Genomic DNA, 25785 nt, shown 5'->3' on the forward strand with positions numbered 1-25785 from the left:
CATGAGCTGAGAATGTTAACATGTTTTAACTCACTTTACAACTTCACATTTAAAATCTGCGTCATCAGTGATTTATCCCACAGGTGGTTTGGGTGAAAATAAAATTGTTGGTGATACCGTGCAGTAATGATTCAATGTGCTTTTATACAGCTGCAGGTATCGTTTCCCTCTGTTTCAGTGGGAGTGATGTGTTTAATGTTTCCACAGGCAGCAACATGGTTTATTGATCTACACTTTGTTGTGGTTCTCTGTTTCTGTTCCTAACACAATTGGGGGGAAAAAAAGCAAAATTCAGTACAATCCATCTTTTTATTTAAGCGTCAAATCATCACACATCTTGAATAAAATATTGCTGATTTGAGGAGTTGGCTGAAACTGATTTTAATGCACAGCTCTGCTTTGTTTGCAAAAAGTTTGCTCTCACTGGGGAAATTAAAACACCAACTGATGTATTATTGGTTTGTTATGCAGTATTTCACATAGTGCAAATCTGGTGCATTACATACATGAGTTATGTTTTTGAAATGCAAACAAAAATTAAAAGAATAAAAGTTTGGAGGCTGAGCTTCACAAATGGCACCTACATACCAAATATTACTAATTTCAGTCAATCCAACTAAGCAACTTACAAATCCCACAGTCTCTATTGATTATATAGCCTGTTAATGAATACTAATGGAGGAAGACTTAAGGTTCCCTCTTGTACTCTAATTGGTGTGATTTTTGTACAGTATGAGGATGTGCCACCACTTTTTGACTTGTCACAGACACTCGTTGATTACACAAATAACAAACCACATCACAAGAGGACCACAATTAAGTGATTTATTAAAAGGTAAAACAAAAAAAAAATTGCAGAATTCATCATAGGCACAGTAACCTACCTTTAATATCTATACACGGCAAAATAAATTGGCATGTAGCACAGTAGCACATACAAGCACGACAAGCAAAAATATAGAGTGAAACAAGAGGCGACTAAGAAACAGCAGTCACTATCAAGTCTGTCCTAGAGTGGCAGAGAGAGGAGTTTTTCATATGGCTTTGTCCTGAACAGTCTTTGGCCCTCATCACCGTCCCCAAGTCGCCATTCAAGTCTGGCACTTCAGTCATCGCACCCAGTTTAGTGACAGCCCACCGACTCATCACGGGGATTTTAAATAAAGGGTTAGACACTCAGCGCAGATGCTGTTCTTGTGACAAAACATTGGTCTTAAATGTAAAAACTACTGGGAAAAACACATCTCGCATGATAAAGGCACAATTACAACTAAATTGTTTTCAAATAATAGTAAATACGTTGGTTTAATGATAAAATCACCATCTAATATTCACGTGTTGGTAAGGTGAAACCCCAATGGTGGGTAAGTGCACTCCACAGCTCCAGCAGTATTTTTACCACATATTGATACTGATAATAATAATGAGGGACTCAGAGCAGGTGAGATGCAGCAGAGAGGCTTTGTTTTTTTTGGGTGCACTTCACAGAGACGTGTGGCTCACACCCAATCACACCGTCTCTGACTGCAGACGTTTATATTCAACAATCATCGGAGGGCCTTGAACCAATTCACCAGGATGACTCAGTCAATCCACCACTAGGACAAGTGCCATGGCAACAAAATCATTGGCTTCAAGAGGAATCGAAGAGCATCAAATGTCCAAGTTTTGCAGAACAGTTTTTTTTGTTTGTAAGGGATGTTGCTGCTACAAGAATAATATTGGAAAACCAGGTCTTGTTCACAATTTCGACTAAAATCCTGAGGAGAATTCAGATTTATTGTTGTTTTGGGTAATGACAGTGAGTGAGCAAAGAATAATCCACTTCACATACAACAGAAATTAAGTTGAAACTTGAAACCCTTTGTACAGCGGTCACGTCCATGTCCTCCTATTGTCTGATCCTGATATCTGCTCTTTTTTATTTTACTCAGCTGCTTCTCTTCAGACAGCCTGCAGGTGGAACCATGCTGTGATATCTTGGATTTACTGTAGGACTGCCTGTAGGGACCCGAGTTCCGCATTTTGTGTGATTATATATTATGAGATATTTATAGTCAAGGTCCCTTCTGGTTTATCACATATGTTCTAGTTTGATTTTCTTTTTAATCACTGAAAGTATCAACAAAACCACCTTTCTTTTTTGATGTCAGGATCAGATATAGTTGGACCAATTAAATGTTCCTCTTAAAAAAAGAAAAAGAAAAAAGAAAAGAAAAAAGCTTGTTTGAAGCAAACCATTCACTGTTTACAGCTAGGCAATGTCATGCTTGGCAAAGAATAGAGCTCTAGCAAACAGAGAACAAAAACCAACAGATTCCTCAAAACAATCTTTTGTACTGTAATAAAATGATAACTGTATACTCATATCTTTAACAATACAGTGATTTGATTTTTTTAATCAATTCTTTTATCTATATTTATTCAAAATAAATTTTGAGTATTCTGACATAGTTATGTACATAAGTGCAAACAAGGTGAATATCACACATTCGTACACCCCAGCAAGGATCGACATCGCCCAGCACAGCTGGGCCGGCCGGGGGGGAAGAGACTGCTGATGGAGCGCTGCGGGAGAGTCTGAAATCAGCTCCTCTGGGCCACGACCGGAGGGACGAGCAAATAACAGCACTACAGAACGAAAGCACACACGTCTGGTTAAACATAAGAGAGCAATGCTCCTCTGGTCCAGATGAGGTGAACAGAGAGCAGCTCCTCTACTTTGATTTTACTGAGAAAGCGGAATCTTTCAGATCCTGCACTCGGTCCAGAAGCCTCTTCCCCTCCCTGACAGATAGGTGTTTGCTTTAAAAGCCAACATCCATTCTTACTTTTGAAAGACAACACAATGTACAAGAACAACCAAAAAAATCAATTAAGACCAAATAAACAAAACAAAATAAACACCTGATCTCCCCAAAGGACCTTTGGATGTAACAAGGATTTATACGTTTTCCATACAAAATATTCAATCACATCGCAATCCAAGACAAACTAATTAGACATTCCCTTTCTGAATAAGTTAGTGTTGTACGTTATTTCGATTAATGTGAAAAAAATTTCACAATTAGGATAATACAAAGGTAGCCATGTTGTCATTTTGTTGCCATAGCAACAGCAACTATTATCATTAACAATGACTCCATCATTGTGTACAAATGTAGATTTTTCATATTATAGTTTTTTTCCTTGTCAGTCTACACAAACTATTAATTATGTTAAAAAGTTTTAATATTTTTTTTTTATTATTCCCATGCAATGGTTTCTTATGTCAAATAAAATTTATTAACTTACCACTAATACATGTTATTTTCCATACATAGTTATCACGTCTTTATACAGTGATCGAGAAGGAAGTAAGGCCCTTTGACTGTGTCCTGGAAAACAGAACTAGGCTTAGGACCGAATTCGCTGTCCACATGCTAAAGGATCTGGTCACTGCACACAATGATCAGAACATTTTGCATATTCTAGGCAGACACAGAGGCGGCTCAAGACGGTACAGCAAAATACAGTGGGGCCTAAAGGAAATCAGGTACGAGAGAGAATGAGAGAGAGAGAGAGAGAGAGAGAGAGGGGGAAAGAGGGAGAGAGAGAGAGAGAGAGAGAGGGAGAGAGAGGGAGGTAAAAACAGATCAGAGTAAAAGTCTTCTCGTACCTACATGGCAATTCTCCTTGCTAACTACGATCTTTTCCAAGGAGTAGATACTTCTAGAAGGACTTAAAATTCAAATGCCCCAAAGAGGCACAATTTATTAATCAAGTATTTTGTTATTTCCAGCTGGATAGCAGTTAGTGAAGGCATAATGATGTGACAGAGAGGGAAAAGACAGAGGCTAAGGGATTTTTTTTTTTACTTGGCAGGACAACGCTAGTCCTTCAAAGCTGTAAGATTTTAGACAAAACAATTTGCCTGGACATTCTAATTATCAATTTCATTGAGTAAGAGAGGAACATTTCAGTTTAAATTCTTCAAAGAGATGAAAAGAAAAAAATGTAGGTACTGCAGTTTCTCAAGGACATTTCTAAAAGTAGTCACACCACCCATTAACATTAAATATAAATCTATATAACAATACACATACTTTTATATGTCTTAACACAGTATCAACATGGTATTTAGGTGACCTCTTAGAAATAGTCTATATATAGTGAATCATTACATTTCAACATGCCTATCTTTCAGATGGGCAGGTTTAAAGTTTTTGCATTAGATACATTCACGACACAATAACATGACTTTTAAAATGAACGACTTTCAGTGGGAAATGCCATAACATCTGCAGCATTTTCAACTAACCAAATAGGTGATTCATTGTCTCTTTCAACACATTTACGTATGCACAGAACTCACAGAGTATTTTTTTAACATTATTAAGACAGCACAGCTGTCTGAACGAAGAAACTACAGAGATGTGGTTTACTACTGTGATTAAGATGCCAAATAACACATCTACCTTTGAGGACTGGTCTGTTCTTGTATGGACAGTGGTGGCTTGAGGAGACTTGAGAGAGGCACATTTGAATTTGACTAAAAGTGATTTCAACCCAATTTCCATAGCCATTTCATCCAATTTTATATGCCTACTGAGCAATTCCTTGACAGAAATTTGAGGACCAAAAACCTGACTGGTAAGGGAATTTTTACCACCAGACTTCAAACGGTCGGCTTCTTTTTTTCCCTCCACCTCCTGACCTTAGTACTTTTTTTTTTTAAACCACTGTGGCTGTAGCATTTAGAGTCTGACGACTTTTGAAAGAAAGGACACAATCAGTGAAAAAGTCAACACAATTTAAAGTCAGACAGGACAATTTTCAAGTTCTGAGCTTTCTCCCTGAAGAGCCATATGACAAAAATCTTGTGCCACTAATTTCTCACTCCAAGAGCCTTACAAGAGACACAAACACACAAACACACTTCTTTTTTGTACATCTTGACATTTGAGAGGGAAACGTCTTCTTATTTGGAGGAATTATTCTGGTATCGCATTAACTGGGGCAGTTCTTTGCATATACCACTGCTTGGCACATACAGACTTTGGTGAAAGAATCATGGGCGCAAAGGCGGCAAACAAATCTAGCTCCCAGTTTCTGATGTGACATCAGCTGTGAAAAGTCAAGAAATGCCAATTAAAACGTCACTTATTTTATTTCAGCTCTGATGTTCACAAGAACCTTTTTGGCTTTGTTAATGGCCTCAGATGACTGGAGGGCAGGAATCGTTCCCTCACTGTACACAGGGCTTTTGACAGAGGCCAAGATCCCGAGTTAAAGTAGGGAGTGCCCTTGACTACGCCCACAGATTGTCATTCTTCAACATTGCACAAGAAGCCGACAACATGTTTGGATTTCAAATCATGGAGAAAAAATGAAAACAAACCCCCATCGAAGCTAAAGCAAATGGCTTCTCAGTTGCCATACGAACTGCTAGCACAACAATCACTGATCAAACGTCACCAGTCAAGACACTTCATCACTCAAATCTGATGTGTAGTTTTACTAATTTGTCTAGTCTGCTCCTGTTTTAGTGATACAGACACAGGCCTTCACGCAGAGTACACGACCTCGCCTGCTTAAGGCAGTTTATTCCTTCAAGAGAGGAATGAAGAACCACATTCTTAAAAGATATCTCGGCTCCATTATTTTAGTGATAACATCATAACCTTATGTCTATGTCAATTTACAGTTGATTTGATAAGTTTCTCACATGTTAATTATAAAGGCTGTGGATCATACAAGAGATATAATGCCTCATCTTCTGTTGTAATCCAATTATAACTGATTACCAGAAGAGTTTAAATGCAAATTAACTAAGATTTTCAAACTTTACTTTTAAAGATATTGCCACTGTAATTATTTGATTTTCCTAGTACTGGAGCATAACACATTATATTTGGTATTACAAATATTGCATTTAGTTGCACATGGCAATGTCTTTTACTGCACGCTGTAATCTAGCAAGTGATTTGAGTTGTTTTGGGGTATGAAGCCTCTGCAGCCAAGCAGATAAACCAAAGGCACAAACAAATCAACAATGAGAGAGACTTTCATCAGGCAAGACAAGAGTATACATCATGAAAACAACTGTGTGGTACAACTGAAACTGAGACATCAAATTTGTAGCCTTCTTGAAACGTAAACAAGACATGATATGAATCGCTCTTTCAAACATCTGTTTCAAGTGACGTCACGTAATGGTTGTAGACCAGCGGCGGGTCCTGTTGCTTGTTGTCTGATCTGAATTTCCATAATTAGCTCCTCAGACTTTCTCACTTTGGAAGAGTCAAATGTGTGGGGTCGCCTTACATAATGGCTCCAACCCTAAAGGGCTTTCAGTTGCTAATAAGTGTGTGTGTGCGTGTTACGTGCACAGGTCTGCTGCGCTTTTAAGGTGTGGGCATGTATGGCTGTAAGAACAAGGGAGCTCTATTGCCCAGCCTGATCTTCACGTCCGTATGCATCAGGATGGCTGCCTTATAGCAACAGTAATGGGTCCGAGCTGAAATATTGCGTCTTTCTTGACTTATTTGAGCTTTCTTGATGTTTTATCCAGTGGAGGTTCACATTGCCACTCAGTTAGTGTGTGTACTGTGGGTTAGGCACATGTTTGCTGCATTCAGAGAGATGACGGCCCTGGTAGGGCACAGGAGGAGGACTGTTGATGGTGCTTTAACTGGGGTTTCGGGAGAGGCTTACTGAGTTTAGCGCCACTGGAGCTGCCACCAGCAGTTTGGGGACAGGACAGAAGTGGGTTTCCATCGGGACACACTGGAGCTCCACTGGATCAGGACTCAAAAGCTCAGAGGGGTCTACTGGAAGAGAGAGGGTGGGGCAGGAAGAGGAACAATGAAGCCCCTGAGTGAAACAAACACAAGCTCTTCAAAGCAGCGAGTTTCAGTAGAGGGTGATTCAGTTTGTTTGTGTACAAAATATTAATGGTGTAAGGCCTGCATTCTTCAATAACTCGGATAAAACAAGATAACTGAGCTGAAACAGTAACAGCACTCTTTTTTCAAAATAAAGGCAACAGCAAGTGATCGAGTACTAGTGGGCAGAGATATGAACTGAATACCCCATACTGACATTTGGGATTGGATCTGCTTATGGATGTTACTTTGTGACAATGTCCTGGTTATTTGCATTTGACCATTAAAGAAATAAAGAAAAAAAGGTTTTCTCCCAGAGTTTTATTCTTTGCAGGGCGGAGAAGCCTCTGAAACAGCATTCAGACCATTATGGGACACAAAAACCCTGTGCTGGAATGAAATTCTTAACTGTGACAGACGTTTCTTAAAAGGACAATACCAGTGGCCAGTTAGAGTTATAGTCCATTTGCTACTGTGTACGTCTACTTTACATTTTCCTCAGTCATTCTGAAATGCAAACTTTACTTGTTTGTGGTGGGTGGGAATGGGATTAAAAAGACACCCCTAATAAAAAGATGTAGACGTGACCATTAAGTTTGCTAGGTGACATGTTTTTTGATGATTTTTTTTTTTTTCCTGGCAGAGACTTCCATCTCCACCTCTGGGTGTCATCTGATTGACGGTAAACAGAGCGCGCTGATGTGAAACAATCAACTCAGGCAAAACAAAACAACGATAAACGGAAACTTCGACAAAAATCAAATAAAGGCAATTTACTGTGATGATTGCTGAGCTCTGGAAATTTTCAAGAATGTGGAAGTTGTTTGTCACTGGTATTGTCTTTTAAAGCAGGGCAAGGCAAGATTCTTCAGAGGTTTTTACAGCTTTCCACCCTTAAAGCTGTTGAGTAAAACTATCTCCTCACCTGCATCACACTGATAATGAGCAACACAAATTCTGAAAGGGTGAGAAGGAAACTGACTCAAACTGTTGGGAGAGAAAAGGCATTTCAGGTATTTCAGGCTTGAAGTCGCTGTACTAAAAAGCCAAACCACAGACTGTATGTCCACACATTACAGAGAGCAAAAATGAGGACTGAGAGAGACAACGTGGTGTGATATGGTTCAACATGAAACTAAGACAACGTGATGAAAACAGTGGCCTATTTTAAGGTTTCTCTCAAAATATATCCTGTTTTCATTTGCTGATGTCACAACAGATTGAAAGGTGAAGAAAGATGGAATGTAAACATAATACATGTGTGAAAGTATAGGCAGGTGTGTTTTGTTTCTCCTCATAAAGGAAGACTGTGGACAGGACTGAGAGCCTACAGCTAAAATAAAAGAGAACCCAAAATGAAAGAGCAAACCTGATTCGAGGCGGCGGATTCAGCGAAAGGAACATTGGTGACTGGGGTCGAGGCCGACGAAACAGTGGAGGTGGTGGCACCGTGCATCATGGGAACTTTTATTCAGGCGAGTCAGACGAAAGACAGAGGACGAGGATATGGGCGGGGAGGAGGGGGAATAGGAATGATAATGGTTACCATGGCAAAATGTGTCGGACCAAAAGTCATGGCACAAAGTCATGTGATATTGCCAGGATGAATTTGTACAAGAATCAAGACACATGCAAATGAAATAAGAGATAAAGAAAATTACATCTTCAGTTGGAGCAAAGCCACCAAGTTATCAAACCAAAAAGAAAATATACTGCTCAACAACAAATGACACTTAACAAAACATGGCAATATATAGTCATACAATCCAATCAGAGTATCTGATAATTGTATTCAAATGAACAGGGCATGTATATGAAGGGAGCAAATGAACAATAAGAGAATATTGAAGCGAAGCTTTTTTTTTTTTTTTTTAAAGTAATGACAGAACTATACTAATGTGACACATGTTGAACTTGTATTTACATTGAATTTATCATAATGAATTGGATGAATCCTGAAACATATGATCATGTCTCTAGATTGTGGCTATAACTTTTATTTCACTGAAACTTCTTGTGAAAAATCATCTCACTCTTTTGAAATGACATTTTACCCATAGCATTTGGGCTTTGCGAGGTATATTTCAGCATTTTAGCTGCATATTGAGCATAAAAGTGCTCTGTGATGTTAGAGAGTTGCACTTTAAAGGGAACAAAGGAGGAATTTCCTTTAAATTCATCAACAAATAAATTAACTGCAAAACTGCTCTTTTGCACTATACTCAGTAGCTCTTGTTACCTGCTTTCTATTCACAAATTTCATTCTACCTTCCGTTCTTTTTAAAGATTCACTTTCCACTGCTCTTTCCCCAGCCATTCAACATAGGTTTGTATTGATGCTCACACAAAATATCGGTTAACACCAAAATAACAGAGAGGATCTCTCAGCTTTTGGGGCAAATTGTGCCCTATAACTCTCAAATATAAGCAAAACTACACAATTTGACAACTGTTTACAATGGCAATATCTGTACTTGACAACTTATTTTAGTTGGAGTTGCAGTGATAAAAAATTCTGCATGCAGAACCCTTTGTCTTTTGATATGTCCTGATTTCCAGCTTTTCTTGAAAAATGAATTTGTCCCCAGAACAGGGCTGTTAAATCATCATAATATTATCAGCATGCTGTAGGGGGTAAAAGGGCTATGGATGAACAGCACAAAGACAAGCCAGGGAATGCATAAAAACGGGAGGTTACACACAAACGCACACACACGCACGCATGCACGCACACGCACACACACACACACACACACACACACACACGCACACCATTACAGAAAACTTTTCTAATTACCATCTGCGAGTGTGAGACTACAGTGACTACAATGAAGACCGTCATCGCATCACCACAGCCAGTATGTATGTGTGTGTGTGTGTGTGTGTGTGTGTGTGTGTGTGTGTGTGTGTGTGTGTGTGTGCATTCAGGAGGCTCTGCCTCACAACACTTCTTATTGTAGCTGATATTATTGTTTTTTAACTAGTACACTGTTCAGATGTGCCTTGAAGAAAATGTGAGGAAATTCAGTGTCAAACAAGCTTATTATCCTACTCATCTTCTCCAGTTTGAATATTTGAATATCTTCACTCAGGCATGGTGCTTGGTATGTATGATGGAACATGTCCTCAAGATTTTGTTTGGCTCCCAAACTACTGATTAGGGCTGAATAATATAGTAAAAAAACAGCAGTATCCGGATTGTGATTTTCATATAATTCACAATTTTAGTGGGAATGATTTGGGTAGTTGTACATTATAATTTTCATTTTTACTGAAAAAAAATTAAATGAAATGATGATGACAATGTGAATTTTGCTGGAGCCTGCACCAAACAAACATGTTTTCTTACATCTGGAGGATACAATTTGCAGGCCAGGGCATCTCTTTAGCCCCACAATAATTCATTTTTAATGGTATTTTGTCACATATTTTATTTCATTTATTTATTAAAAATATTTTTTGGGCATTTCTGTTTTATTCACCAGTGACAGTAGAGAGAGACAGGACAGGCAGGGGAGAGAGGGGCTGACATTTAGCAAAGGGCTTGGCTCAGAGTCAAACGTGGGCCGTTGTGGTAAGGATGTAGCCTTGATATGTGGTATGCGCTCTACCAGGAGAGCCACTGGGATGCCCCACACATTTTTATCTTTAGCCAAAAATTGCAGTTCCTGCAATTTGGATATCGCACATGACCATACTGCATTTTCAGTAGTATTTTAATTAATCATTTCAATCAGCCCTAGTATTGATACCACACTGCTCCAGAGAAAAAGAATTATAAAGGCTGAATGTGATGTCGTCTGCAAAGACATAATATGGAGTCATGGATAAAATTCTGCTTCCTATGGGACAGCATAAGGACAATATAAAGCATGCTATTCATATGTAATAAATCTTCAATTCATTGTTAATGGACCAACACCATACTTCCACAGGTCAGAGGTGTGGTTGTCTGGTGTCAATTGTTCAGGTTTCACACATACTGACTGTACCATTTAGTTTTTCATTTTGACAAAAATAATAGGATAAAATAATAGGGTTTGATGCAATGTGCATCTTTTTCAGCAAACTGTTGCTTCTGCTGTCTTATTATCTATTATTTATCCAGGATTTACTGTGACATTTCTGCTCTGTTTGTGAGTATCTGTGCCCCAAAGTGCCAGTTAACACTGAGCAACGCTGGTCTACACACTGCTCCCTACAAGTCTGCAATTAGAGCTCAAGTGGAGCTCTGAAGGGTGTGTTTGAAGAGGGCTGATACAGGTTGGGTCTGGGAAGGGAGAACCTATAGGGAGTCCCCTCACCAGTGAATCCAGGCACTGACAGGAGGCGGCTGGGGATTTGCCTGCAGCTGCTCCACTCCCGCCTCTCCCAGCGGCCCTCCGCTGCCAGCGGGGCCTGAGTTTTCATAAGCCCTACAAGAGACAGGAGGGAGGCTTACTGCAAGACCAACGAGTACTCGCTCTCGCCCTGCTTCCTGACCCGTCTGAGCCGGCGCACAAACACACACACACACACACGCACATGCACACATGTATGCACACCAGGCATGCTCGCACAGTGAATGAGTCAATGAATTGCCTACACAAAGAAAGTGGTGTCAAATTTGTTGGAATTAGATGGGAACTCCTAGTTAACAGCAGGGAAGCAGACAGGCAGATGAAAAGACACACAGACACGTGGTGACAAAGCAGGCATAAGGCTTGACAAGCAGATAAATGGCCTCAAAATTATTGTCTGTTATATAGCCCTTCGATGTACAACAAAATAACAAAACGTCTGCCTCTAAACGCGTGGATGGATCACAGTATTGATAACCTGGCTAAACTTGTTACTGTCCTCCACTCAAGGTCATTCCTATTGGCCCATCCACAGAGAATTCTCTGCAGCACCACCTTCTCTTTTGTCCCCTGCAACAAGAGATCTGACCTACCCATGGCTCCTGAGGGCGCCATGCACAGAACTGAGCCTGCCACGTCATGCACACACACAGGTGGGGAAAATGAGACGGATGATGAGAGGAGAAGAGGAGGAAGATGGCAACAGGAGAACAAAGAAGCGAGGGGAGGACAACGGTGGCATAGAGGAAAGGAGAGGCATAAGGAGATAAAAACGGGGCGGGGGGGGGGCAACAAAGGAGGTGTGATTGGCAACAACAGGTCAAGACAAGTCAACAGATTCAGGATAGTGCAGGGGATGCAAGCTGCATCAAGGCTGTCACAGCCAGCTAGAACACAGGAAGGACACGCGAAAGGTGGGGGTGTGCGCACACACACATGCACACACACACACACACACACATAAGGACAAGGTACTATCAGTTGGGGACATGGGCTGCAGCTCAAAAGTGAGCTATAAAGCAAACTGCTTCAAAGACATCAAAGTTTAAGCTGGTATCAGCACAGAGTAGTAATGGTACCAACCAGCTGCAAAAAAGAGGATAAAAAAAATCTGCATAATAAATGTGTCTGTGTAATAAATTCTCCCTTTTGCACTGAATGGATACATGCATGTTTTGGATCCAGACCTCTTGACCTCTATGTTGTATAATTTAGGTATGTGGTATGTAAGTATTTCATGTGCCACAGCCCTCTGGTCTTTTATTATCTTTAAAACAGGTGGAAAGGATGTTACCTGGCTGCTGTGGATGGGCATTATTAATAGAGGTTTAACAAAGAAAACAGAACTGAAACCATACCTGACTGAAAAACATTCAAAAGGTAACCTTGGGTGCTTAGCTTGAGGCAGGAACTAATACAACAAGAAGGAAAGAAGAATCTACAAACCAAGCTGAAAGAGCTGGGAAGCCTCATAAATTGAAAAAAAAAGATAAGATCTGACATATATATTTATTTTTTGTGATGTGCAGTGTGGTCAAAAGTGAGGTTAAAACAGCAGCAGATGTTACACTAGATAAAAAAGAATCATATGTAATAGCTCTACTGTACATATTAACACAGACCCCTCACTTTCTCACTTTCTTCCTTTTCCCCAGCTCACTCGTTGCTACTTTCCGTTTGTTAATTTCCTGGAGTTTACAATTAAACACTTTTGCCCGCACGCTGCTATGCTGATATACACATCCTGTCCTGTTTATTCTCTATTTTATGTTTTTTTTTTGTTTGATAAAATCAACTCCTCATTGTTGTGTCATGTGGTCTCACTCTTGTTATGGCTTCAGTGAGCGGTTTTAACACATCAGTCAAGGGTGAACCAAATGCAGCACAACAGCCAAAGTGGGAGAAAAGGAGACGTGACATGACAGTAGGAGCAAATGCGAGCAGCTACACCGCAGAGAAGCTTTGCACAGACAGAACATGCACACTGCTACCACTAGATCTATAAAACCCCAGAATTTCCACAGTATTACTGAGCCGTCCAGTATAAAAACCTCTGCACAGTTCTTTTTATCGAACAGATTTGTCTGCCCTGAGTGTAGCATAATTGGTCAAATCTTATACCAAGGTTTCATGATCTGTGGTTCCTTAAGACCGCAGAATTTATTACATACTTATGCCTTTATCGAACATTTCATCCAGTGTGTCTCAGTGTTGTTGGTGTGTGTATATGAAACTCACCGGTGGGAATAAAGGCTGGCTGTTGGAGCTGCATGTTAGCCAGGGCCTGCTGATAGTGGAACATGCTCGGGTTGAAGACAGTGGCGGTGGCTCCGTTGCTTTTCTCTAAGATGGGCCTCTTTGGTAGCGGCTGCACGGCCCCTGGGGGCATAGCCTAAGGAGGCAGAGGACAAGATAAAGAAAAATGTGAACAACAGGAGAAATCAAGTCAGAGACAGAAATATAAATCATTTTACAGAATATATTCCCAATAACAAACTGCAGCATCTAATATTACCTGAGATTAAATACAAAATCTTCCTAAATGCTCTTTAGACTCAACTGTGACTGATGGTGCTATGCACCACCACAAGAGGACACTGCAGCATCTAAGACCAGCAGAAGGGATGTAGGCCAACCCAGAGGTCAGGCCAAGAGCAAAATGGGATCCCTATGATTCCATTTTCTAATGGGACTGGTGCTGAACCATCAAACAGGGATTGTGGATTACCAAAAAAACATTTTCAATCATACAAGACGAGTGGAAATAAAAAATAAATAGGGCAAAAGTTCAACATATCATATCATGGTTTATGATGCCAGACAGTCACTGTACAGTAAATTAATTTGTTCCTTTAACCTTCCTTGTTAATTTATGATTAAATGAGGAAAATGAAAATCCTGATGGCTGCATGACTAAGGTGGCTGTGACGGGGTTAGCAGGCAGTGAGCACATGATGATATCCAGCCAGTGATGACCAAGCAAAACAGCAGAGGGTGAGGTCTGAGAGAAGATGAATGAATAACAATAGACTAACAGCTTAGAAATGAAAGTAAGACTGGGTTACTGAAAGTAAGGAGGACATAAATAGATCAAAACATGCAGCATTACATAAGCATGATAGTCACGGCAACTGTGATTAAACAGCATGCAGCAATTACAAGCCACTGCAACAAACAGAACGAATGAAAAATTAAGTTAATTTCCCACAATGAATAAGCCTTGAATGCACTACCCTCCTCATTCCATTCATCTCACTGCTGTGTGTCTTTATCTAATACCATGTTTCTTGTTTTTCTGTATCTGCATTGCAGATTGACCTGATTAGATTACAGCTGCTCACAATGCTAACTTTAGCCCCTGTTGCTTGTTTCACAAAGAGTACAGGCTAAAATACAAGCAGAGTAACACACACTGGAGAAAAACAAAACATAATCCCTGGAATACATTATCAAATTTCAAGCCAGTCGGGGACTGGTATGATGCCCTGAGCCCTCAATGCATCAGTAAACAATATCCAACTGGAGAGCACAAAGATATTCCACAGTGGAAGGCAGTGTTTTGTTAAGCAGACATTGTATATGTTTCATCGCTGTAACTCTTAATAAACAGAGAAATAGTTGAAAGTGTATCAGCTGACCCCTGGACCTGTGTTTGTCTTTAATGAAAGGAACAAAGAGTCCATGCTCATCTCACAGTATTTGCTGCCGTTACTGAGTTGAGTCGGACTCACCAAGGTTGCAGATGCAGCGTTTTGACTGGCTTGGTGCTGTGCAGCCTTGATCCTGGCCTGCAAGTGGGCAGGGGGATGGAAGTACTTGCACTTATCCCGGCTGCAGCGGCCCTTGATGTAGTCCATGCAGACGATGACCGAGTTCTCGCTGCAATCCACCATGCCTGCCTCCAGGGGGTGGGCGTAGCGGCAGTCGCTCTCGCCTCGTGTACAGTTGCCACGCTGGAACTCTCGACAAACCTGGTAAGGGCAGGGCAGGCACCGATCAGCATTTACCTTTCATCATACCTCAACTAAACATAGAAACACACCAGCTGCACATAGGCCACATACCTCTAACTTGTCTGTGCGCACATGTTTCTGTGTGGAGGTGCCGTTGCCCATGGCTGCCAGGCCAGTGGGACTCCCAGGGACCAGCAGAGGCGTGCTGGGCAGCAGCTCAGGCATCAAGCCCATGCCCGGGCCCATGTGGCTCAGATATGGACTGAATGCCATATTGGGACTGGTTGCCAGGGAGGGCGTCACTGGGAATGTTGTCTAAGGCAGTGAAGGAGACAATGATATATAGGAGGGAGACAAAACAAAGTAGGTTATAGCTGGATTCTTCCTGTTTGTTAGAGAGGCTTTGGTGATAACATCAGCAATGTGGTGAATTCTGCACAGGAATGAGGACTATGCAGAAGGACTATGCAATCAGGGAAATATGAGCAGGAAGCCACTTATGCGTGGAAGATATGTAAAACATTTTGCATGACGCTTTCGGGATTCAGGAAATTTCACATTTTCACTGAGAAAGCTGGATAACACTAAGGTGAGCCAACGCCTGCTCCATACTGAGTGGCAGAATAAAGGCATACCAGCGAGAATCACAGAATTTCTCTCAACCACAACTGTAAACTGCAAAACTGTAGAACTTCAGGTGATTTTAATAAGCAAGAGGTTAAACTATTATAAAACAAAAACTGGTGAGCTAAATAGTATTGAGTTAATTGTTATTTTAGATGTTTCATTTAATTTCAAAATGCCTTAAAGGTTATATTTTGCATAAAATATTAAGTATTTCCATTATAAATTAATAGGAGGCCAAGCACACAACTGGAATAAACCAATTTAGCAATAGATCTTTTTTTGCTGACAGCTCTTGCTTACCCATTTAGTGAAGTTGTGTGCTTATTCGCTGCTACATTAGAAGGCAAAACTTGGGAAAATGCAGCTTCTAGTACCAAGTCCCATCTGCAGGCGCAGTAAGCGGCACATTAAGCCATTGTTGCCTGAGATTCCCGTCATTTTCCTGCTGAAAACAACTACCATCTGGTTTGCTGGCTACCACATACCACTGCAGTCTGCATGCAACATTAGTGTTGAAGAGTTTGGTAAATGCCATTTCTTCAAATGCATTTAACGGTTTGAAGGGATAAAGGTTAAGTGGAGGCTGCTCACTATCGGCTGCAACTGTGCTCCAGGCAGCATGAACTGCATCTGTTGAGCCAACATGGCTGCTGCTGTCTTCTGCTGGATCAGGTTGTTCCTCCCATTGATCTCCAGCTGAGTCTTCAGGTGTGGAGGGGGATGCAGGTATTTACAGTTTTCACGCGTGCAGCGCCCCTGAGAGATGAGGAGAAGGGAGGCATAATGAGTTCAGGAGCAGGTAGGCAGAACGATGAATTACAGAGACTCTTCGTTATCAGATTTGAGAGATGAAGTCATGGAACAAGGAGATGAGGATAATGTAATTGAAGACATAAATCAATCAGGGGCATGCCTTGACTAGACAACAGGACTGTCCATCACTGAACATAAAAAGCTCATCTAATTGTAGCACTTGATCTAGGCCTAGTTTAGGGCTTAACCATACAATGGAGTACAATTTGCTTTACCAAAATAAGGAATGAAGGACCTTTTCATAACAACCTAAGAACTAATTGCTGATGAAACAGAGTCCTAATTAAGTCCCAGGAGACTGTATGATGGATAATGATGAGAAGCACTTTCTAATGATGCCATCATTAAAATATGCTAGATTGGAAGCATCAACGATCTGTGCAAAATAAAATTAAACAAGAAATTAAACTGGCTCTCATTGTAACTTTTTGTTAATGCAAATGTCTTCGGTGATTACAGTCTGCAAATTAGCACATTTCAGTGGCAAGTTATATGTATATCTTTTTTTCAATCAAACTACTATTTAATTCATTAATATGTCTGTTTGCAAAGCCTGGTGCACATGTGAATTTACAGGTGGAGGATTTGAGCCAGGTTTGGATTTTTCCACAGTGGCACAGTGCAGTCAAATAAACAGTGTAAAAAGATAAAATAGGAATAGTGAAAACACATGTTCAACTCTCACCATCCTACTAGCCAGATTCCATATCAGTGCCTTGCAAGTTATCAGTCTAACAAATATACTCCTTTCCAGACAGGGAGAAAACAAACATTTCTGAGTATGTGACTGACTGTGGCTCAGGCACTGAGAGCTTTTTGTATAGCAAAGACTCAGGATGAGATAGAGACAGAGTTAAATAAAAATGTTAATAATAATACAATACTATGTTTATTCAAGTAGGTAAATTCTCTTTCATTCGCCTCCTGCAGTAAAAAGAGTACTAAAATGTCATTTAATCAAGGAGAATTACTTTTACTTTGCTGATTTAGTTTAGTAGAAGTATTGGTATGAAAATCTACATAAGTAAAAATAGAAGGTAGCTCATTTAAAAGGTACTCAGAGTGGAAGTGACTGAATCACATTTTCAAAAAGAAAACTTGCTTTTAATTGGAAAAAAATTCAAATGACAAAATAACGTAAAGAAAAGTTAAATTAGTCTTCTCTTCTTTGCTGCCTGAACCCTTACCCTGTTGTGGCTCAAGAATTTAGCAGGTTACAATGGTCTAGTTTCTGATGCTTATATACCAAATTTGGAATCTGTAACAAATGTAAGTTGAGATGTAGTGGGGTGCAATAATACAGTAAAAACAGATTTTGAGTAGAAGTATCTGAAAAATACCCAATAGATTGCAAGTATACAGAAAAAGCTACTTGATAGAGTAACAATACTAAATGCAGTTAGTTTCTTCCACCCTTGGAGGTCAAAGGTCAGGCCTAGGTACAGCACAGTGCACCTGACGCTTGTAACATCAATGTCTTGCTAAAGGACACTTCGGCAGACAGGATACTTGCTGACACAGGGTTTGGACCCAGATCTACCACTTCAAGGACATTTTATATAAACATTAGCCAACAAAGCTGCCACAAAAGCACACATGCACACGCACACACACACACACACACACACACACACACACACACACACACACACACACACACACACACACACACATCAGATTTATATATTAGGGCACTGTGGCCTAATAAGTATCTATTTGTCATGAAAGAGGCTTGTCGCACTTTGACTTGATAGAAATGACTGTTTAGTTAGACGGAAAAGCAGCAACAAAGCGTTAGCTGAACAGCCAGTATGTAAACAAGTGCATCTTATGTTCACAGACAAACTCCTTTTGTGTATGTCCTGTATGCAAAGCTTGCGTCAACACATAGGGGCTCATACAGTGGCAACAGTAAGTTTGTGAGACTGCAGGCAAAATGATACACTTGTTCGAGCAGAGTATAAGTCTAGTGTATGAGTTTTATGAAAACATGAATGAAGAATCAAAAAATAGCCACAGAGTATAATTTGACATGTAAGCACACAACCCTTATGACAGGGCTATTCAATTACAAATTCAGTTGGGCCAGATTTTTAACCGAGACCTTAAGCTGGGCCAGACATTTTCCAGACATTTAAAACGGCGGTTTTCATTGTCAATTTTTTGTTTAAGGGTTGAAAAAGACATACTTTTGAGCCGCTAGCATCAGTAACTTTCAAAACAACGCGCTGCAGTGTGAGTTGGTTGTGTGTTGCTAGGCAACGTGGAGTGTTGCATTCACTTTCTGAACTACTGCAGGGATTTCGAGTTCATTCTCGTGAATGTTTTTCTCTGCTTTTATGGTTGAACCATGAGCTGGGCCACTCGGGAATTGCTTCTGGGCCGCATGTGGCCCGCGGGCCGCCAATTGAATAGGCCTGCCTTATGACAATGAATAAACTAAAAATGACTGAATGGGTCTGACCAACTGAAGCACCTTGAAAAGCAGGGGTCAAGATATAAAAGGGGTTGTGGTTTATTTATTCCCCTGATAAACTTAAAATACTCATGTCTGCACTTTAACCCTGTTAGTTGCTGCAGTATTTTGCATCCAAATTCAAGTGAAAGGGTATAGAGCCAAAACTTCAAATAGCGTCTTGATAACACTATTTGACAGTTGCTGTAATTCTGTAACAGCTGCCTCGGCCCCAAGGCATTTTGGGGAGAAATAATTCCTTAAGTTCCCTTGTACCTGTCATTTTTGGCTTCTTGACAAACCCTAAATCTGATTTTAGCCATTTATATAAAAGCAATTAATTTAGTCCCCAAACGACCTTAAAGCGACGTCCTTCCTCTCTCTGCTCTCCTGTCAGAGTCTGTGGGGGGGCTGAGGATGGTGCAGGAACACTGCAGGTTAACACAGATCCAAAAGAAACTGCAGTCTCCATTAAACCCCTGGGTCGACAGCAGCTGTCTTTCCTGTAGATGAGCTGTTAGCCCCCTAAACTTCCTCCCATAACCCTCAGCCTTGTGCCCTGTCATCAAGCCATGCCCACCTGCCCGCATAAGTGTGCCACAGGACCACGAGAGCAGAAAGCAACATATATAAATAAATAAATAAATAAATAACAAAGCAAAAGGTCATGCTATGGACGTTTGCTTGTCGTGCTTACAACCTTGACACGAAGGGCACACACTGTATGGAAAAGTGAGGCAGTGATGTTGTGGTGCAGAGACGCTGATGGTGATGGATGATGTCTTGCTGCGATGAGGACATGTGGAAGAAGATGTCTGTGCAGAGGTGCTTAGCAGTGGCAGAACAAGCACTATACAGGACAGGAGGAAACCGCAGTGTCTCCGATAGCAGAACCTCAGGAGGGATTCACATGATCTCATATACCAGGCTAAAAAAAAAAAAGCATAAAAGCTAGCATGTAGCGGCCTGAAAAAGGCCCTAGGTACAGACACAGACATAGCCTTGCATAAACACTCTCGCCTACACGAGAGATGGGAACAAGCTTTGCATCAGCAAGTGATGTGTTTAGGGATGAGCTTGTAATGAGGAGTGAGTGTCATGAGCCCAGAGAGCTGGTAAACTAACAGGAAAGGAACACATGCCTTGTGATATACTCTGTACGTAGTGTGCAATACAAAAGTTAGACCAAATGAGAAGTGTTTCACCTCTGAGTATATTGGAGTTTTTATATTCTGATAGCACAAACATGATAAATTAAATAAAGGAAACTTTAAGTGTAAATGTGTAAACTGGGGTAATGGAGGAAAATGAAATGTAGTGTCGAGGAGGATACTGGGTCAGGAATCTCCTTTTGGTAGCCATAGCAACACACTAAGAAACAGAGAGAAAGTCCCTCTTAGCACAGTATTAGTGTGTTGTCTATGCATTCAGTAAGAGGAGAGAGAAAGGACATTAAGCATGAAAAACAAAAACAACATTTCTAACTACTACGAGGCTAACCCACTTGAAAAACATACGGTTATTTTAATTTTCAGCTGAAATACTGGAAATATGGGGTGAAAAAATCATTTTTCTTAAGCTATAGCATAACCAAACTCCTCTGTGGACTCATTTCCACGCATGACGATGATGTCATCTAAAGGAGACGCTGCCGTAGAATCTCCAGTGTTTATGTTAAAGAGTGTGATGGGAGCAGATGTGGCAGCCACACTCATCATTTCAGATGACACCAGCACTCCAGTTAACAGGGTAAAAAGAGCTGGGCGGGGAGCCCTGCCCCCCTTCTCTATCCTCTTCCTCCCCAAGCAGGTTCAGATTGACCAGACAGAGCTAATGGAGGAGCAACAGGGAATGACAGCAGCTTTGACTGGGCAGGAGATGCCAGATATGGGAGGGACAGCAAGGAGGCAGACCATTAGCAGATAAATCCATAAAATTAACAAAGAAGGGAGGGGGAGGAGGATAGCACGAGGAAGGAATGATGCTGTAGAATAGCTCTGGTGGAGGCAGAGCGTGCTTCTTTGTTTTTCTAGTCAGTCACTCAGCAGAAAGTCTGTCTGCGGAGAGGCAGTGTAATCTAGACTTAAGAGCAATGGGAATGTAAACACCAGTGTAAAAAAGGTGTTCGCTGACATATGCTGTGAGTGTGAAAGCCCTGCTGTGGCTCCAGATAAAGAAAGCCACGCTGACCTTCAGCCATTGCGAACTTCACTACTTTGCCAGACCAACAGTGCGACCCCGGGGCTTCAGACAGCCAAACATGGCCTTTAATGCATGTTCGCTGCCTTTGGTACAAAGCAGCTTGCCTCTTTCTCCTATCAATTCAACCAATACAGACACAGGCTGTTGCTCTGTGCTAAAAACAGCCGTGCCACTCAGGAAGATCAAACTATCCAATGGGTACGCACTCCTGTGCTGTTGCTAGGCCCCCCTCTCTCCCTCTCTTTCTCTCCCATCTCCCTCCTGCTCCGGAGGACATAACACAGAAAAATGGCTGAATAATAAATTCTAACTCAATAAACGAGGAGACAGCAGCTGCACTCAGACAGAGAGCCCCTTGTCTGGGTCTCACTTTTTCACTGCAGGGAAGCTGGTCAAGCAAAACCACTCATACACACACACACACACACACACACACACACACACACACACACACACACACGCACGCACAAACACAGCAACAGTCTATTTTCAATTTTAGCACAATTGCCCATTGATAGCTGTAGCTGTGGCTCTTCTAAAAGACAGTAAAGCATCATCACTTCACAGAGTGTCAGATTTGCCGCTGCGCGTGTTTGAGTTCTGCAGCAGAGAGGAAGGGGACAAGTCTCGAGAAACAGCTGCAGCGATGTTGGGGCAGGGCAACTAGCTGGCCCACATCAGAAATGGAGGAACACACTGTCCACAAAACCTCTATAAAACAACTGAGTTTAGAAGACAGCTGTTTTTAAAAGTCTACATAGAGGTCTCCCAAACTTAAGTGTACAAATTAAGGCTGCAAGTAATGTGGCTACTAGTCCCGTGCATGTTTACAGGCAGGTGACACCCAGGCTCTACTTGCACAGCAATCAGTTAGTTAGGCCCCTGTCCTCTGGTAAGAGGGTGCACTTGATCAGTTCATCCAACAACCAAAACAGCCAGTGCTCATTTTCAGGTTGTGGTCGGTGACTAGGGGCCTCTGGTTGTTTGATAAAATGATCAAGTGAACCCCATCACTAGAGCACATAGTAAACTGATTGCTGTGCATAAAGAGCCAGTGTGTCACAATCAACAAACTCTGTGTATCTAAGAACCCTTGAATTGGACAATTATTTAATATCAGAAGGACTTCTTGTAGATAAGTCATGGAAACCAAGAACCTTGCAAGTTTGCATCAGCACTGCACATCCCACGATTAGGGCTGGACATTATGGACAAAATCAAAATATCAAGATATTTTTGATCAGATATGTCAATATTGATATTTTGATAATATTGTAGAGCAAACTATTGGTGCTTCCACAAAATATTTTTGATAAACAATCATTAACAATGTGGATATGATGTTCAAACAGGTAGAGACAAATAATATAACAGCTAGAACAGTCTAATACATTAAAAAAAATTGCATCCCTTTACTGTAATGCAACCTTTAAAACCAGGAAAAGACAACACCTATCTTTTATGATGATATCCTGATATCCAAAATCCCACACAATATCTAGTCTTATATCACAATATCGATATAGTGTCAATATATTATTATTATTGCACATGCGCCTATTGCGATGTTGATGCTGAAACAATGTATTGTGGAGCCCTATAAAGTGCCAAAGTAATGCCAAATGCTCATGGGAGTGATGCCTTCAAACTGTTTCTTTTTTCTGAGCAGCAGCCAAAAAACCCAAAACACAGATGTTAAGATAATAGACAGACAGAGAACAGAGATGGAAGAAAATCTTCCATCTTAGTGATCTTTGTGAAGCTGAAACCAGAAAATATTTGGTGTTTTTGCTTGATAAATGACTAAAACAATCAATTATTGAAAAGATACTTCATTAATTTTGTGTCAGTTGATGAATCTATTAACTGACTAATTATTTCAGCATCAGTTAAAATTATGTAAAACTAGCTAAGCACCTAAAGTAAAATTGTTATAGTAGCCTTGTTCAAATGCTTCAAGGCATGTGTGTGTGTATGTGTGTGTAAAAGGGGGGCACCTCTTTACATTCTGTGACTAAACAGTACAATGCACAGCCAAAAGATATTAACCATCATGACAAGGCCCCCACTACAAGTGTGGAAAGAAACAGAAGGCGTCTGGCTTCACAATCAGGCAGGGCCTGGCGTGCTCTGTCTGTTGCGCTGTTACCTTGAGTGAGTCAAAGCAGGCAATGACTCGGCCGTTCTCCACATGGCAGCTCCGGGAAGGGTGGGCAAACTTGCACTCGGCATCAGAGCGTGAGCAGGTGCCTCTCTGAAACTCGCGACACACCTCCAGGGTCAGCCATTTGGTGTCCCGTCCCATGGTCATGCTGACCGCCATTACAGCCACTCACAAAAACGAAGCAGAGGTGGAGGCAGGTGGGTGGAGAAGTGCTTGAGAGTGTAAGTGTAGGAAATAGAGATGCAGAAAAAAAATCCAGGCAACACAAAAGGGAAACAGAAGTAAAATTATTTTCCTGTTTCCTTGGCACGAACAGGCAGCAGGTCCTTCTAGTTGGCTGATTTTAGGGGAAATGCTTAAGCCTTAGTTGGTCCTGGGAAACGTGACAGCTGAGGGTTCACTGCGTGGGTTGAGATAGTAGGGCTTGACAGTGAGCAGAGGCCAGCTCTGGCTCATAATAAAACAGAGACTAATTTCAGAACATTACTCTGGCACGCTGGGGTATGTAGTTGAAACAGACACTCTTCCAGGAGAGGGAGGCACTGTGATAACTGCGTCTTCTGCCCTCTGCCCTGCTGTGTCTGTGTCCTATTCTTCAGGGTCGCCGCCTTCCCCCGGCCTCTGAATCACCTGATGCACACAGTAAGTCACTGTCTCATTCACGTCAACATGGCCAGGTCTGGGACAGTCACCGTAGTGCTTGTTATGGCTGTGCTGGCTGGCACAGATACTGACAAAGAGGTTTTTTTTTTTTTTTAAAGGCAAACCCTTGTAAAATGATGTCCTTGCACTGGTGAGAGGAGGTGGTGGCTCAGGGTAGGTGGGGACTGCAGATCAGTGGTTGGATGAATGACTCTCTCTCATTGTCAGGGTAAAATATAGCCCCATTCAAGGCCAAACACGCACCACACTCTGCCCTGCTCTCACCTAGCTGGTCCAGCTCAGAGGAGCAGCTGAATGCAGAGTCAGACAGCAGCCAAACAGCAGTAGAGGACTCCTCACAGTAGGCACTTTGGACTTCCACTTCCTCCTCTTATTTCAGTCTCGTTCTCATCCCTCTTTCTCCGTAGTCTGACCAGGAGTTCTTTTATCCTTCTGTTGTCATCCTCCTCACTGCCCTCTCTTCTGCATGTCCTTGCTTGATGCAATAACCTTGCTGTGGAGCGTAAAGGCAGAAAAAATACATCAATTAAAAATTAAAAACAAAAAGAAGATAGCAGCCTGTTGAAGAGAAAGAGTTAGAAATATACTGTTAACGCGAAGCTAGAACTTCATCACAAGCTTATTTCAAGGCTAGCCGGAGTGTGACAGGGACGTGAGGCAGATGGTGGAAAGGAAAGGGAGAGAAAGAATAAAAGCAAGGAGAAACAAACAGGGGAGCAGAGCATAGAGGAGGGAGGGAGGCAGCGATGAACAGGAAAGGGCAAGCTATGTCTTGATTAAGTGATACAGAGGAGAGAGAGAGGAAGAGAGAGAGAGAGCGAGAGAGAGAGAGAGAGAGAGAGAGAGAGAGAGAGAGAGAGAGAGAGAGAGAAAGGATGGAGACAGGACAGAGACGTCACTCTAATTCCCCTGAGCTTCAAAGAGCAAAAAGTACTTCACTAACTTGACATGAATCATAATTCTACACACTGTGGAAATGCAATGTCCTTGAAACACCATGGGCTGGCACATGTGGTCAACACCGGCGATTCGCCACTACAACAGACAGTTATGAATTTGAAGGGGAGAAGAAGAAGAAAGGGAGAGACAAGGAAGAAAGAGAATGGGTATTTCTCACAACTGCAGCTGCTGTGCTCTCAATGCAAGTCAAAGCCAATCAGACAGGCTGTTGCAGGCAGGCAGAACACGTCACCGGCCAATAGCAGGGCAGGTTCCACATCGGCTCCTCCCTCCACAGAGCCGTCCTTGTTCCTCCCAGCCCCTTTTCTCTGGCACAGCACAGCCGTCATGGCTGAGCCACATAGCTAGATTCAAACTGTACCAACTCTAGACCGTCAGACTTAGAGCAGCTTTGTCTCTTGCAGGTGTGGAAGCTCTTTTGCCGGGTCTTGTTTTAAACATCGTACTTTTCAGCAGCAGTGTGTGCCTGAGTGATGCGAAGGTGGGGTGGGGGACCACACAGTGTGAGGGGTGCAGAGTGACGTGTCTGGACACTAATAGAATATAGATAGCAATCAGTGAGGTGACTGGCTCAAAAACAAATAACCTACGCAGAGAAGAACCAGCTATTGAGCTTCATGGGGAAGCATTGGGGATGTCTGGACAGCATTGTGGACTTCAGATATTGTGAGGAGAAAGGAGGGTTACCCTGTAGAAAACATGAGGTGCATGCACAAAGTGGATAAACAAAAGGCCAGGAGAG

The 25785-nt window shown here is 41.6% G+C and overlaps 1 protein-coding gene across 2 annotated transcripts in view; it reads right to left on the reverse strand.

Annotated features, from left to right (window-relative positions):
- Positions 1–811: 811 nt before the first annotated feature.
- mbnl3 (muscleblind-like splicing regulator 3) overlaps positions 812–25785 on the reverse strand; it is a 30039-nt gene continuing 5065 nt past the window's right edge. The window contains exons 2-9 of one of the 2 annotated variants that reach the window (XM_030062704.1): positions 23406–24576; positions 16378–16542; positions 15271–15474; positions 14938–15177; positions 13445–13598; positions 11171–11281; positions 8236–8330; positions 812–6812 (exon numbers count right to left, since the gene is read on the reverse strand). In XM_030062704.1, the coding sequence (XP_029918564.1) occupies positions 6810–6812; positions 8236–8330; positions 11171–11281; positions 13445–13598; positions 14938–15177; positions 15271–15474; positions 16378–16542; positions 23406–23579 (1146 nt within the window). In that variant the 5' untranslated portion in view covers positions 23580–24576 and the 3' untranslated portion in view covers positions 812–6809. The remainder of the gene's footprint in view (positions 6813–8235; positions 8331–11170; positions 11282–13444; positions 13599–14937; positions 15178–15270; positions 15475–16377; positions 16543–23405; positions 24577–25785) is intronic. The other variant, XM_030062705.1, reaches the window with a different exon arrangement.

This window comes from Myripristis murdjan, chromosome 10 (genome assembly GCF_902150065.1).
Source record: "Myripristis murdjan chromosome 10, fMyrMur1.1, whole genome shotgun sequence".
Lineage (NCBI taxonomy): Eukaryota > Metazoa > Chordata > Actinopteri > Holocentriformes > Holocentridae > Myripristis > Myripristis murdjan.